Source organism: Hyaena hyaena, unplaced genomic scaffold (genome assembly GCF_003009895.1).
Source record: "Hyaena hyaena isolate Hyena2069 unplaced genomic scaffold, ASM300989v1 scaffold_55, whole genome shotgun sequence".
Classification (NCBI taxonomy): Eukaryota; Metazoa; Chordata; class Mammalia; order Carnivora; family Hyaenidae; genus Hyaena; species Hyaena hyaena.
This window is the reverse complement of record NW_024080687.1, coordinates 1,074,504-1,090,892: the sequence shown is the minus strand read 5'-3', so window position 1 is coordinate 1,090,892 and position 16,389 is coordinate 1,074,504. Positions and strand designations below refer to the sequence as shown.

At 41.0% G+C, this 16,389-nt stretch overlaps 1 protein-coding gene across 2 annotated transcripts; it reads left to right on the top strand.

Annotated features, from left to right (window-relative positions):
* On the top strand, positions 1-14,270 carry TDRD6 (tudor domain containing 6). 2 transcript variants are annotated; one of them, XM_039231096.1, is made up of 4 exons: positions 1-6,079; positions 7,690-7,814; positions 9,357-9,446; positions 13,678-14,270. In XM_039231096.1, the coding sequence occupies exons 1-4, from the start codon at positions 1-3 to the stop codon at positions 13,699-13,701; spliced, it is 6,318 nt and encodes a 2,105-aa protein (XP_039087027.1). In that variant the 3' UTR covers positions 13,702-14,270. The 2 variants fall into 2 exon arrangements, with proteins under 2 accessions (XP_039087027.1, XP_039087028.1); XM_039231097.1 differs by lacking the exon at positions 9,357-9,446.
* The last annotated feature ends 2,119 nt before the right edge of the window (positions 14,271-16,389 follow it).

Below are 16,389 nucleotides of genomic sequence, written 5' to 3'. Positions count from 1 at the left end.
ATGGCCCCGACCCCCGGGCTGCCCACCCCGGGCTCCTCGCTGGTGCTGCGGGTGTCGTTCGTGGACGTGCGCCCCGAGGTGATCCCCGTGCAGCTCTGGGGCCTGGTGGGCGAGCGGCGGGACGAGTACCTGCGCCTGAACCGGGAGATTCAGGAAGCGGCGGCCACGCGGCGCCCGTGGGCGCTGGGCAGCGCCTCGGCCTCCCCCGGCGAGCTGTGCCTGGTGCAGGTGGGGCCCGTGTGGCACCGCTGCCGCGTGGTCAGCCGGCAGGCGCAGGACAGCCGCGTCTTCCTGCTCGACGACGGCCGCACCGTCGCGGCGGGCGCCGACTCCCTGGCGCCGGGGCGCAGCGACTTCTTCCACCTGCCGTCCGAGGTGCTGTGCTGCGTGCTGGCGGGCCTGGTGCCCGTGGGCGGCGGCGGCGCGGGCGGCGGCGAGCCGCAGCACTGGCCGCCCGCTGCCGTGGACTTCCTCGGCGGCCTGCAGGGCAAGCAGGTGCACGGGCGCGTGCTGGACGTGCTGCTGCTGCATCGCCTGGTCCTCCTGGAGGCGCCCGAGCTGGCCCAGCAGATGCAGGAGCTCGGCCTGGCCCGGCAGGTGCCCGACAGCCTCTTCCGCTCGCTGCTCAAGCGCTACCTGGCGGCGGCCCCTGCCAGCACGGGCTCGGGAGCCGGGGTCCTCCCGCGAGTCCCCTGCAAGCAGGAGCACCTTGGCCTGGATTATTTCTACCCGCAGCTGCAGCTGGGCGTGACGGAGCCGGTGGTGGTAACCCAGGTGTGCCACCCCCACCGCATTCACTGCCAGCTCCGGAGCCTCTCGCAGGAGATCCACCGCCTGTCCGAGAGCATGGCGCAGATCTACCGGGGTTCCACGGGGATGGGGGATGAGAACTCTACCAGCGGCCCCCAGGAGGAGAGGGAGGAGAGCCCAGACAAGCCTGGCTCTCCATGTGCATCCTGCGGCTTGGACGGACATTGGTACAGAGCTCTCTTGCTTGAGACCTTCCGGCCCCAGCGCTGTGCCCAGGTGCTCCACGTAGACTACGGAAGGAAGGAGTTGGTGAGTTGCAGTAGTCTCCGCTACTTGCTGCCCGAGTATTTTCGAACGCCCGTGGTGACCTACCCCTGTGCCTTGTATGGACTCTGGGACGGTGGCAGAGGCTGGTCTCGGTCACAAGTTGGTGAGCTGAAGGCACTGATCCTGGGCCAGGCGGTGAATGCAAAGATTGAATTCTACTGTTCGTTTGAGCACGTGTATTACATCACTTTGTATGGAGAAGATGGGATCAACCTTAATTGTGTATTCGGAGTACGGTCCTGTTGCTTGGCCGACCGATTCCTGCAGAGCCGGGGGATGGAGGAGGAGGAGGAGGAGGAAGACGACCGACAAACAACAGCTCTTCAGTCTCAGTCTCCTGCTGAAGAAGCGGATGAAGAGATTCCACTCCCAGCCTTAAGATCCACCAGGCTAAAGATCAACGCCTTCTATGACGCCCAGGTAGAGTTTGTTAAAAATCCTTCGGAGTTTTGGATTCGGTTGAGGAAGCACAATGGCCCCTACAGCAAGCTGATGAAGAGAATGTGCAGTTTCTATTCCTCAGCAAGTAAGCTGGAGGGTGTAGTGTTGAAACCTGAACCTGATGACCTTTGCTGTGTCAAGTGGAAAGAAAACGGCTATTATCGGGCTATGGTCACCAGACTGGACGACAGGAGTGTGGATGTATTCCTAGTTGACCGTGGCAGTTTGGAAAACGTGGATTGGTATGACGTGAGGATGCTGCTTCCTCAGTTTAGGCGGCTGCCAGCACTGGCTCTGAAGTGCACGTTGGCCGATATTTGGCCTTTGGGGAAAAGTTGGAGCCAGGAGGCAGTTTCCTTTTTTAAAAAGACTGTGCTCCACAAAGAATTAGTTATCCATGTCCTTGATAAGCGGGATAAGCAATACGTTATTGAGATTCTTGACGAATCAAGAACAGGGGAAGAAAACATTAGTAAGGTAATTGCTCAAGCTGGGTATGCCAAGTATCAGGAATTTGAAGCAAAGGAGAACATTCCCGTAAGTGCCCATTCTCCAGGGCCTGTTTCAAACCATTTCACTGCTGAGAATAACAAAGTCGCTCCTGTCAAGAAGGCAGAGGTGGAACAGGAAGCCAAGAGAGACGACAACAGAACTACCTCGGTTTCAGAAATTGTGACTGATCCACCAGTCGCTACAGATATCCCAACTGGACTGGTTATGCAAGAAAAAGAGAAGAGAGAGTCTGTTTATTCTCCTCTTATGCAGAATTTCCTGGAAGTTAAGCCAGGCTCTTGTAAAGGAGAGCTCCAAGTTGGGAGTACAGTAGAAGTCAAAGTGTCTTATGTTGAAAACCCCGGCTGCTTCTGGTGCCAGCTGACCAAGAATATTCAAGGCTTTAAAACGTTGATGTGTAATATCCAGGACTACTGCGAGAATACAGCCGCTCCCTACCAAGGGACAGCCCCCGCTTGTCTGGCAAAACGAACAGGAAACGGAAAATGGTGCCGAGCTGTGATACGTGGGCCACAGTCTTCAGAGCACGTCCAAGTAATGTTTGTGGATTATGGAGACAAAGATATGGTAGCTGTGAAGAATATTTACTCAATTAATGAAGAGTTTCTCAAGGTTAAGGCTCAGGCTTTTCGGTGCAGTCTTTATAATTTAATTCAACCAACTGGTCAAAATCCTTTTGCTTGGGATGAGAAGGCAATCCAAGCTTTTACTGAATTTGTAGACAACGCATGGGAAGACAATCTCGAATTAAAATGCACAATATTTGCTTTGGCTTCAACGCACAATGAAGAGCTGTTTAACATCGTAGATTTGCTAACACCCTTCCAGAGTGTGTGCCATTTTTTGGTAGAAAAGAGACTTGCACGGCCAGTTAAATTTCAGAAGCCCCTGGAGTCCTCCATTCAGCTACATTCTTACTACTATTCGACACACGATATGAAAATTGGCAGTGAAGAATTGGTGTATATAACACACGTTGATGACCCTTGGACATTTTATTGCCAGCTGGGAAGAAATGCAAATATTTTAGAACAGTTGTCCTGTAGCATTAAACAATTAAGTAAAGTTCTACTGAATTTAAAAACATCCGCCTTGCTGCCCGGAAACTTGTGCCTTGCCAAGTACACTGATGGAAACTGGTATAGGGGGATAACAATAGAAAAAGAACCAAATAAAGTCTTTTTTGTTGATTTTGGCAACATTCACGTGGTAACAAACGATGATCTGCTTCCAATACCTAGGGATGCGTCTACTGTCTTACTTCTGTCCATGCAAGCTGTTAAATGTTCGTTGTCTGACATACCTGACCATATACCAGAAGAAATCACAGCATGGTTCAAGGAGACTGTTTTGGATAAGTCATTGAAGGCTTTGGTTGTAGCAAAAGATCCAGATGGAAGACTGATTATCGAACTCTATGATGAAGGTATTCAAATCAACGCGAATATCAATGAGAAGTTAGTGTTACTTGGCTACAAAAAAGGGACAAGAAAAAAACGAGAAAGCAAAAACCTCCTCGCTGCAACAGAAACCCTTGAAGTAAAGAAGGAAAATCTGAAGCTGTCACCTACAGGGTATTTAAGGAAATCAGTAGAGGACTCTGCATTATGTAGTCTGGAGACCTTGGAAGCATCACACAAATCTAAGACCAGCCCAACACATCAGGAAACCAAGCTTTTACGAAGTTCGACAAACTTAGTCACTCAGTATCAGGACTCTGTGGGACATAAAGATAATCAAGTGTGTCCATTCACAACCGAGAAAAAAGAAGAAAGTTCTGCCGAGCCACCTTTGAAAGCCACAAGGCTAGAAGCTACCCTTTCAGAGAGAAACATAGGAGATTCGTATCACAAAGGTTTGCCTCTAAAATTTTCTGAGCTCCCTCAGAAGGTTATAATGCCTGGCTTTAAAACAGTTGTCTATGTTTCCCATATAAATGACCTTTCAGACTTTTATGTTCAACTAACAGAAGATGAAGCTGAAATCGCTAGTCTTTCAGAGAGATTAAATGATGTTAGGACCAGGCCAGAATTTTATTCAGGGCCACCTTTGCAGAGAGGAGATGTGACATGTGCCGTTTTTCCAGAAGACAATTTATGGTATCGTGCTGTGGTCAAGGAACAAGGACCCAGTGACCTTCTCTCTGTACAGTTTATAGACTACGGCAACGTTTCCGTGGTCCACACTAACAAGATAGGTAAGCTGGACCTTATTAACACACTGGTACCAGCACTGTGCATCCACTGCTCCTTGAGGGGACTTTGGGTTCCTGAGATTTTAAACTGTAAGGAAATGATGCATTACTTTTCCCAAAGGACAGATGAGGTTCAAGTAAGATGTGAGTTTGTTCAATTTCAAGACAGGTGGGAAGTTATTCTTGCTGATGAACATGGGCTCATAGCAGAAGACATGATTAGCAGATATGCTTTCTGTGGAAAATCTCAAGTAGGACTTTCTAACCAAATAATGATAGGTGCCTGTTCAAAGTCTGTCAACAAAACAGACATGGACACTTCACTATTTCTTAACTGGTACGATCCAAAGATCAAGATGATAAGAGCATATGCCACTGTGATAGAGGGACCTGAGTATTTTTGGTGTCAGTTTGCTGATACTGAGAAACTGCAGCTTTTAGAAGTAGAAGTACAAACTGCTGGGGAACAAGTAATGAGTTGGAGAAGTTGTGTCCCATGCCCTCATATTGGAGATCCTTGCATAGTGAGATATAGAGAAGATGGGCATTATTATAGGGCACTTATCACCAATATTTGTGATGATTATCTTGTATCTGTCAGACTTGTGGACTTTGGAAACATTGAAGACTGTGTGGACCCCAAAGCAGTCTGGAATATTCCTTCTGAACTTTTGGTGGTTCCCATGCAAGCCTTTCCATGTTGCCTCTCAGGATTTAATATTTCAGAAGGTGCGTGCCCTCAAGAGGGAAATGACTATTTTTATGAAATAGTAACAGAAGATGTGCTGGAGATAACAATATTAGAAATCAAAAGGGATGTTTGTAATATCCCCTTAGCAATTGTCGACTTAAAAAGCAAAGGCAAAAGTATTAATGAGAAAATGAAGAAATATTCTAAGATTGGTATTAGTAACAGCAATCTGCCCTATGAAGAAAGTGATCCAGAAATAAAGGGAGCTCTTGGGTCCCTCAGTCCTGAGGTTGGATTTAAGAAAGCAAGAAGTAAAGCTGGACAAGAGAAAACACAGTATGTGGAATCACAGACAGATGAGCTCTCTGAAAGAATTGAAAAAGACTTAAACACTATTGAAGCCAAACCAACTAAATTCTATGACCCTGACCCTGACAATGTTTTTGAAGCTTTCACAGACCCATGCAAAGATGAAATTGGCATTGAGATACTGGAAGATAAAAGAGAGTCCCGTCTGGTTGGCAAAGCAAAGTTTGATGATAAATACCTCATGACAGGATTTAGCACATTACTACCGCAGGCTAGTGAAACAAAGGAGATATTAGAACTGAACTCTCTCGAGGTGCCGCTTTCTCCCGATGATGAATCAAAAGAGTTCCTGGAACTGGAATCCATTGAGTTACAGCATTCTCCAGTCGGGGAAGAGCCAGAAGAAAAAGAAAAGCCAGGCCTGGAGCCTCCATTTGTGCCCTTACCCCAAGGCTGTGACACAGAAGCCACCCTACATACATTTACAGTGCAGCTTCCCCTCAACTGTGAATCTGAGAAACAGCCAGAACTAGAGTTACCCACAGCCCAGCTGTGTTTGGATGACAAAATGAACCCTTTGTCTCTAGTAGTTGGTCAGAAAGCCCAAGATCCCATGTGTGCCGAAGACACAAGGAAGTCAAGTTGTGTAGAACGTTCTGAGGACCAGCCTAGCCTACCCTTGCATCTACACGAGAAGAATTGCGATCCCAACATGCAAATTGAAATGAATATATATAAAAAAGAATTTACAGATCATAAAAACAGAGATGCCATTTCATCATCGACTTTGTTCTCTGAAGAAGAATCCAGAGATGGAAGGAAACACAATAATGCTTTACAAGATCATGTCTCAGGTATGTACTTTCTTTTACTTAACTTAGTGTCTTTCAAAAATACTTATTTGTCTTAAAGATAATAATTCTTATTTATTTTTTGTCTTGTGGCTTTTTTAACGTTTTGAGGAAAACATTAAAACCTGAAGAGAATCAGATTTAGATTTCAAGAAGACCATTTCAAATGTGGGGAGATTGAGTTGTGAAATCAATGTAGAACCATGCTTTCTAGGCTGGGTGAAATGCTAAATTATTGCATTGCATAGGGATCAATTTGGAGAGTTTTCAAAGTTAACCGTTTTGTTTCATGCATATACCTTATCCTTTATTTAGAAACCCCTACACAAATGGTAGATTTGGGGAGCTTATATTAACCAACAAAACATCCGTGAGTAAACATTGGAGAATATTTATTATGATTAACTTTTTAAATAAATTGCATGCGTTGCTATTTTCTTGATCATAAGATTTAAAAGTTACATGAAATGGGGGCACCTGGTGACTCGATTGGTTGAGCATCCAACTCTTGATTTTGACTCAAGTCATGATCCCAGGGTCATGGGATGGAGCCCCATGTCTGACTCCACACTGAACATGGAGCCTGCTTAAGATTCTCATGCTCTAAATAAATAAATAAATAAATAAAGTTACACTAAACACCTTTTAGGGTTTTTTAATAATCAATGTTAGACTTTATATTTCAATTTTTATTTTATTATTATTATTTTTTTAATATGAGAGAGAGAGAGAGAGAGAGAGAGAGAGAATGAGAATATGTGTCCTGGGGGGAGGGGTAGAGGGAGAGGAAGAAAGAGAATCTTAAGTAGGCTCCATGCTCAGCACAGAGCTCAATCCCAAAACCCGGTGATCATGACCTGAGCCAAAATCAGGAGTCAGATGCCGAGCCGACTGAGCCAGACACCCCTATATGTCAATTTTTGATTATTAAATTTGAGCCATCATATGAAATAGAGAAAACAGTAGTCTAGGGAGAATGAAAATCTCCCATATCACCGTAATCTTACCACTGTTAAGGTTGCAGTGCACTTCCTTCCTGTTGTCTTTCACCTTGTGTGTGTCTATTTACATACAGTTTAAAGAACTAAATAGAATCATATTATCAGAGTGTTGAATCCTGCATTTTAATCCCTTAAATATGCTTTCTAAATATTGTACTTCTATAGTATTCCATTCTGTGGCTATACTATAATTCACTTAGTCCTCCTTGCCACACTTTAATAAGAATAAGTAATAGCTTTGTGATAAAAATGTCCTTTAATTTGTACTATGCTGCTTCATACTAAAGACATGGCTGTTGTAACCATAGACCACATCACATGTGGCAACGATAACAGCTTCTAATAGTGCATTTCAAAGTCAGGAATCAGATTCATATTCTTAAAAGACACATCATATCACAGTGGTGTTTTCTGAAGAAAGCAATAAGGAATTATATATTGGGAAAGGCCACTGGAAGAATTTAAAATAAAATCCAGGAAAAGAGACAGACTCAGACCATCCATGACCTTGATTGTATAGGAATAGGAAATGCAGATAAGAAAATGCTTTGCTTGTGTGTTTAAGATCAAGGGATTAAGAAGTATGCACTGAGTCTTTATTCAATTTGGCAGCTCAGCCAGAGAACATCTACACTCTGAAAGGATTTGCTGTTGGATCCAAATGTGTTGTGTGGTCAAGTGTAAGAAACACATGGTCTAGATGTGAGATTCTGGAAATAGGTGAAGAAGGCACAAGGGTAAGTGAAATGGAAGCACTTTATCTCAAAAGATACTTGGAGACTATTAAGGAAATCTTAGCAAACTTTACCAGACTAGAGAATGCAATTGAACAGATGTTTACCTTACCATTCCCCCTGGTAATTTGGTGCAGTGCAAAAATCATCTCAAAGTTCATATACACGCATCCTAGGAAGAAATCATCCCCGGCTCTTTCATCTCCCTTGGCTCTTAAATCCTATCCGTCACCAAATTCTATGCTTTCTGTTTCTTATCTCATAGTTAAAACTTTTCATACTTAATGCCACTGCCTTGATTTGAAGTCCCTTATTTTACAACTAGATTATACTCTAATAATCTTCTATGTTGGTTTACTTCTTCTAGTCTTCCTTCAGTCCTTCAGTTGATTCTCTACACTACCAGTGTGAAATCTGACGACAGCATTCCTGTGGGTAAAACTTGTTGGGGATTCCAGTTGATTGTGTTTCTCCTACGGTCAAAAAACCCCCCACCTGTATCAGAATCACCTGGTGGGTCTCTTAAACTGTAGATTCCTGGACCTTGCCCTGGCTGGCTAATTCAGAATTTCTGGGGGTAGAACCAGGAATGTGCATTCTTATACCATTAAAATTGGAGAGCCACTGGTCTAGGATGGAAAAGCCACACTCATTAACATGGCATGGTCCTGAAGGTCCTCTAGGGCTGAGTGTTCATATTCTTCTCCAGTCTTAGGTTTACTCATTTATCTTTTGTACCTTACATTATATAGACATCAAATTGCTTGTTCTCTCTTATATATATCATTCCACGTGGTTTCTTTGATATATTTAATAATGCAGCTCTAGTCACTTATACTCTATCCCCCTCCCAAACTGGCTAATTTTCACTTTTATTTTTATTTTTTCCTTGGAGAGAGGAGAGGGAGAGAGGGGCAGAGGGGCAGAGAGAATGAATCTTAAACAGGCTCCATGCTCAGTGTGGAGCCCGATGCGGGGCTTGATCCCATGACCCTGGAATCACGGCCTGACCTGAAATGAAGAATTGGACTCTCAACCAACTGATCCACCCAGGTGCCCCAATTTTCACTTATTTTTGGAAAATTTTCATTTTAATTTTGCATCTTCATCTTCATTTTCATTTTGCATCTTCATTTTCACTTTGCCTCTTCCAGGAAGCATTCACTAGCATTATTTTCTAAATCTCAACATCTCTTCACCCTCCCCACCCAGCAAAAATCCTTTATACCTATATTATATTCCCATTCCTGTGGCTACAGAGGTCTGTACTTACTACATTGTAATGATCTGCTTAGAGGTCCATTTCTCCACAAAATTTTGAGCTTCTTGAGATCTCATTTTTAGCTATCTTTGATATCTAGGCATAGATACTCAATACGTTTTTTGAACAGAAGTTCTATTGAGTTAAAACATAAAATTGAAGTTTAATAAAATTATTTTCATTGCCTTTTCAGGTATTTCATTTGAAGGATTGCTGTGGTTCATTAATCAGTTACAGTTTTTGGAAACTACCAATTTTTATTAAATATCTTTTTTCTCTTTTAGGTTTTGAACGTTTCAAATGGTATGGAGGAGATAGTGAACCCTGAGAATGTCTGGAATGGCATACCCAAATTAGATAAGAGTCCATCTGAGGTATGGAATGATATAAATACTAATTAATGAGAACATTGTCTTTAATTTTTAAAGGTAATTTATTTCCAAAGCCCTTGTGTTTGGGAGTAATTGAGAAAAAAATACTAATACTGGAATTGATGACAATGAAAAACAGCAATAACAAAATCAGTGATTCTGGACTTTATGCCAAGTATCCCTTTGGACAAACTAGTTATTAATGTTTTATATCTTGACTTGGGGGGGAAAGGGGGATATTAAACATAAAATCATTTAGTGCCTGAGACCTTTATAAACTATGTTTGGTGTAGAAAATCTGGAAAAATGGCAAATTTGATTCAGAGAAAGTACTTATCCCCTATAATCCATCAATCCAAGACAAAGAGATTAATCAGTTTCATTTCATAAGTTTTCTGTTTATATGGAATGTAGGCATATCATCTACATATTTTGCACATAATTGATTTGATTCTACATACAGTTTTATATCTTGTGTTCTTGATTTAAAATTACATAGTGGGGGTGCCTGAGTGGCTCAGTCGGTTAAGCATCCGACATCTGCTCAGGTCATGATCTCACTGCTCGTGGTTTTGTGCTCCTCATCAGGCTCTGTGCTGACAGCTTGGAGCCTGGAGCCTGCTTCAGATTCTGTGTCTTCCTCTCTATCTCTGTCCCCCGCCCCCCTTCTCTCTCTCAAAAATGAATAAATGTTAAAAAAAATTAAAAAATATAAAATAAAATAAATTACATAGTGGGCAATTTCTCATGCCATTATAATATCTGGGCATTTGAATTTATTCTGTTTGGCATTTGTTGAAGATTTTACTTTAAAATATGTATCTGAGAGTTCCAATATCTGGTCATCTCAGGGCTTGCCATCTACTGCTCGCTTTGAAATATGGTTAACTTTCCCCAGTTCTCTGTATGTTGAGTAATTTTGGATTATGTCCCAAATGTTTTAAATATTATGTTGCAAGACTTTGGATCCTATTAACATTTTTTAGAAAATATTGAAGTTTTTGTTTTAGCAGGTGGTCAACCCAATTGGGTTCATACCACCAAGTTCTGCCCCTCTTTGTTTGTTGTTTCCAACAACAGTTCAGTTTTCAAAGACTTTGCTTTGGTGTTGGGTCTGCCCAGAGCATAAGCCTCTCAGGAACTTAGGTAGCAGTTTATATAGTAGATCAGCTATTAAAGACTGCTATGCTGAGTTGATCCTCTTTTGCATATGCAGAGTTCAGGGTTGACCTTGGGATTTATATCAGTTCATATACAGTATTAGGGGTTCATATTTTTCAGTTCCTTTTCTCTCTGAGATTTCCTCCACACATGCTGGACTCAAGGATCTTCTTTATTATTATTATTATTATTAATTCTTATTATTATTTTAAATGTTTATTTTTGAGAGACACAGAGTGTGAGTGGGGAAGGGATAGAGAAACAGAGGGAGACACAGAATCCAAAGATAGGCTCCAGTTTCTGAGCTGGAGGCTCAGAACTCATTAACTGTGAGATCATGACCAGAGCCAAAGTTGAACGCTTAACCGGCTGAGCCGCCCAGGCACTCCTCAAAGATCTTCTTTAATCCAGCTCCTAGGGGCCCTTTTTCTTGCTCCTCTAGACAGAGAGCATGTTTCTCAAGATTTTCTTCTTTGCTAACATGCAGTTCTATTTGACCGAGCCTGCCTCTGGAGTGAAGCAGAGAGAAAAAAAAAAAAATTATCCCCACCCCCGTTTTTCAGACAGCAAATGGCCCTTTTCCTGTCCCACTGGCCAGAGTCTTCTCTCAGACTTTCAACTGGGGCTGCTCTCATGACAGGGCCAGAAGGAAAATAAGAAAAATAGTGAAGAGATTTCCCACCCATTCCTTACTTTCTAGCTTTCCCTCCAAGTGTTGCTGTTTCCCCTGGCTGGGCAGCTCTGATCTGGTCCAGCCTCAAGTCAAAACTATGAGACAGAGAAGGAAAAAATAAGAAGGGAAAGAAAGGAAAGGAATGGAGTGGAGAGGAGAGGAGAGAAAAAGGAAGGAGAGGGGAGGATGAGAAGGAAGGAAGGAAGGAAGGAAGGAAGGAAAGAAGGAAGGAAGGAAGGAAGGAAACATCTGTGAATCCACCCCTGCTATGAGACATTATTCAGGTTTTTACTTCAGTCCTCAATCTGCCTGTTCCTATTTAATTTTCAGGGCCCACAGCTGCTTTTCGTATACTTTCCAGAATGTTTAGTTGTAGTACGTATAAAAGAGGCAGGCTCTAGTCAGCCTACTCCACCTTGGCTGCAACCAGAAGGCCATAGTGGTATAATCTTAGAGGACACAAATGGTCGGTCATTTGTTGAGTCATTTCTCATAGTGATGCACATTTAGGTCCCTTGAAATTTTTCCACTAAAGAAAAAACATCTTTCTTCACCTTCTTCTATTAATTTCATGTTTTTGTTTACTTGTCAAAAACAAAAGCTTATTTCACTCCGGTTGCATCAGTATTCACTAAAACTTTTTCTTTTCTCTTCTGATCTTTTCCATTCATTACTTTACAAGGATCCACAGCCAAATGCATAGATATATACGTATGGGATTCTATTTGGATAAACTACCTTACACCTGCCAAATAGAAGAAAAAACTATGTAAGGCAACTTAGAATGTTCATAAAATAGTATAGATATAACTGGCTTTTCATCAGTTAGCAAATATACAAGTTACTTATGGATAAGGCTTTCCTTTTTAAAATCTGGTCATTAATGAGATTTAAACGATCCTTTCCTCAAATTTGAAGAACCTCTTAGATATGTGTCTACAAATAATTTGGCTTTCCTTTGAAAGTGGATATTGTGAGGTATTAAATTATGCATGACTTTTTTGGTCAAGTCACTGTGATCTGGGAGTCTTTCTGATTTTTTAAGAATTATTTTTGTATCTGAGGGATTTCATTCTATTGTAAGAATATGTCTCATGAATCAATTTCTGTATAGATGTCATGCATACACACAATGCTATTTGTTGAAAGGAATATAGGAGAACTATCCCTCTCCAGTAAGCCTTTGATAAAGGATCTGTGGCTCACCACGGAAAATGTATTTGAATAGAGACCCTTTGAAAAAGGCATCAGAGTTGTGGAGATTGAGGCTAAAAATTGGAAAAGGGTCCTTTACTCCCTGTGTGGGATGTTCCAGCAGAGTGTTCCAGAGAAATGAGTATTAGAAGGATAGAAAATGTTCTTGGGTGATTCTTCACTACAAAACCAGATTGCCATACTTTCAAAAGGCTTAGTTTTTCATCATTTACCATTTTTTTTCTGGTTTACCTGTGACCCCCTTTCTGATTTTAATCATCTTGTGTCTGTAACAAAGAATTGGTGGTAATCTGAAGGCTCCTTTGGATAGGCTATATTCCAAACAGTGGGAAACGACCTTTACTTCATGTCATTGGATTATACTACAATTGAAGGTAATTTGAGTTCTTAAAAGAAGGTAACTTCTATTAACAGATTGCCAAGTGTTCAGGGTACCCTTATTCTGAATCCTCAAACAAAAATGGTTTATCAGTTTCCTTGGATGTTAGTAGTAGAAAATAAATAAAAACTTTTTAGCTAAAAATGTTAAATAGGCATCTGGGGATAAATAACCAAGAAGAGGGTTTCTTTAAATATAGAAAATTTGCCTGTTGGTTGAATTAATCTTGAAGGCTAAATTGTGAATATGATAAATTTATATTTTAAAGAATTTAAAAAATTTTCTTAGTGTTGACTAGCTCATACATTCAAGTGATCTTCATACGTTAAATGATCTTTGAAATTTCTTTTAGCTTTTAGTTTATCTCGTGATAGGATTCAATTTGTTGGAAGTTACTGGTTATTGCATTATGTTGTTCATAAGAAGCACATCGGTCTTTAGAACTGAAGTACATTGAGAATGAACTCAGCTCTTGGTGGCTTTACTATTATTTGAAAAATACATACTAATGAAAGAGAACAAAAGACTATGCAGGTATCAGCTTTAACATCATTCTACCAAATTTTAAGTATGTCGGTATTATAGAGAAATTTTGTTTGATAATAGGAAGAGTGTGAGAACCAAACTACTAGAAGGAAAGAAAAACAATTTCTGTAGGAATAATTCCCCATAGAATAATTCTCACATTTTGAGAAGGCATTACGTTTGTTATGGTAGAACCCGTGTTGTTTTTCTTTCTCAACTTGAGGTTTCTCTCTCCCTCTCTCTCTCCCTCCCTCGCTCTCTCTTTTTTTCTTTTTTTCCAGAAAAGGGGTCTGGAGGTGGTATAGACTTAACTGTGGATCCATAGACGTGGCCAGTCCATCTGAGACTACCCTTAAACATGTGGCATCTTACCCAGACCGACAGATTATTTGAGCAAGTCAAGAGCATATAATCATAAGAAGTTGTCATTTTCAAAAACTTTGATACGTGTTGACAACAAAATAGATCTCAGGACGACTATGCAGTGTATTTATAGTGGTATTGAGGTACATATGGATCTGGGATCTTTCTTTTCCCTTTAAATATGTTATGTTTCTAATCAGGGGGGTTTATTTTGCTAAACAAGTTGCTAACACATTACTCAAACAAGTTGCTAACACATTACTCAAATTAAAAAACCCTACTTTTGTTTCTTTTGAATACAGTGTTTAAATTAAAATAGAAAATTATAGGTTTATGACAAATATATGATACTACTTAGAGAGACGGATTTATTAGCAATAGCTTTCAGATGTTTTGTTTTGTTTCTGAAGCTTTGCCTTGTCTGTCTAGTCAGCATTTGATTAATATTCTGTTTGATTTTGGAAATATTCTAATATGACATAGATTTGAATAAAGTTTCTCCTTAATGGTGTGGTAATCTCATTTTATTATAAAGGAGAGGTGCTGGGGTGGCTCAGTCAGTTAAGCGTCTGACTCTGATCTTGGCTCAGGTCATGATCTCACAGTTCCTGAGATCAAGCCCTGCACTGGGCTCTATGCTGATTATGCAGAGCCTGCTTGGGATTCTCTCTCCCTCTCTCTCTCCCCTTCCCCCACTTGTTCTCTCTCTGTCTCTCCCCTCACTCCATAAATAAATAAATAAATAGACTTAAAAAAAATAAAAAGGAAATATGATGCAGCAAAGGCAGTCACAAGAGGGAAGCATATAGCAACCCAGGCCTTCCTAAAATGGAAGAAATGTCTCAAATATACAACCTAACCTTACACCTAAAGGAGCTGTAAAAAGAAATAGAAAAAAAGCCCAAAACCAGCAGAAGAAGGGAAATAATAAAGATTAGGGCAGAAATCAATGATATAAAAATTAAAAAAAAAAAAAAAAACCAGTAGAACAGATCAACGAAACTAGGTGTGGGTTCTTGGAAAGAAGTAACAAAATTGACGAGCCCCTAGCCAGACTTATCAAAAAGAAAAAGGAAAGGACCCAAAATAAATCAAATCACAATGAAAGAGAGCAGATCACAACCAACACCGCAGAAATACAAACAATAATAAAAGAATATTATGAGCAATTATATGCTAACAAATTGGGCAGTCTGGAAGAAATAGATAAATTCCTAGAAACATATGGGCTACCAAAACTGAAACAGGAAGAAACAGAAGATTTGAACGGACCCATAACCAGTAAAAAATGGGTCAGTAATAAAAAACCTCCCAACAAACCAGTCCAGTGCTGGATGGCTACCCAGGGGAATTCTACCAAGGTTTAAGGAACAGTTAACACCTACTCTTTTGAAACTGTTCCCAAAAATAGAAATGGAAGGAAAACTTCCAAACTCATTCTATGAGCCCAGCATTACCTTGATTCCAAAACCGGACAAGGATCCCCCTCTAAAAAGAATTACAGACCAATTTCCTTGATGGACATGGATGCAAAAATTCTCAACATGGTACTAGCAAACGAATCCCACAATATATTAAAAGAATTATTCACCACGATCAACTAATTTCTTCCCGGGCTGCAGGGGTTGTTCAATATCTACAAATCAATTAACATGATACATCCCATTAATAAAGGAAAGGATAAGAACCATATGATCCTCTCAATAGATGGCGAAAAAGCATTTGACAAAATACAACATCCTTTTTTTTTTTTTTTTTTTTTTCTTTTTTTTTTTTTAATGTTTTATTTATTTCTGAGAGAGAGAGAGAGAGACAGTGTGAGCAGGGTAGGGTCAGAGAGAGAGGGAGGTACAGAATCTGAAACAGGCTCCAGGATCTGAGCTAGCTGTCAGCACAGAGCCCGACGCGGGGCTCGAACCCACAAACTGTGAGATCATGACCTGAGCCGAAGTCGGACGCCCAACCAACTGAGCTACCCAGGTGCCCCTACAACATCCTTTCTTGATAAAAACCGTCAAGAAAGTAGGGACACAAGGATCATACCTCAATATCATAAAGGCCATGTACAAAAGACTCACAGCTAGTATCATCCTCAATGGGGAAAACTTAGAGCTCTCCCCCTAAGGTCAGGAACACCACAGGGATGTCCACTCTCACCATGTAGTACTGGAAGTCCTAGCCTCAGCAATCAGACAACGAAATGAAATAAAAGGCCTCCAAATTGGCAAGGAAGAAGTCAAACCTTCACTCTTTGTAGATGACATGATACTCTATGTGGAAAACCTGAAAGACTCCACCATGCTGAAGAGTTGAACTATTCAAAAATGTAAAAAATCAGAGTGGCTATAGAATAGGAGAAATCAAATTTCTCGAAAAGAGCAATTTTGCACCCTAAAACATTAGGATAGCCTCGAGTGCCAAATCAAAATACCCAGTTACTTATCAACTGAGCAAAAGGAGTAGAGATGAATAGTTACAGCTAACCTGGTTCCCTTATGAGGTCCTGATTAATCCTGTTCACACAGGCTTAAGCAAGCTTAATTATGAAGAATTCATAGGAGCCAGAGCATAATTAAGCCAGAATATACTTAACTATGAGTGGCACAAATTTTTATATTCATTGGGAAACA

Bases quoted from the DNA above. Each gene is read 5' to 3' on its own strand.
- TDRD6 (XM_039231096.1), top strand. From the start codon at position 1: ATGGCCCCGACCCCCGGGCTGCCCACCCCGGGCTCCTCGCTGGTGCTG. The intron at 6,080-7,689 runs GTATGTACTTTC...TCAATTTGGCAG, and splicing joins TTTACAAGATCATGTCTCAG to CTCAGCCAGAGAACATCTAC. The intron at 9,447-13,677 runs GTATGGAATGAT...CTTTTTTTCCAG, and splicing joins TAGATAAGAGTCCATCTGAG to AAAAGGGGTCTGGAGGTGGT.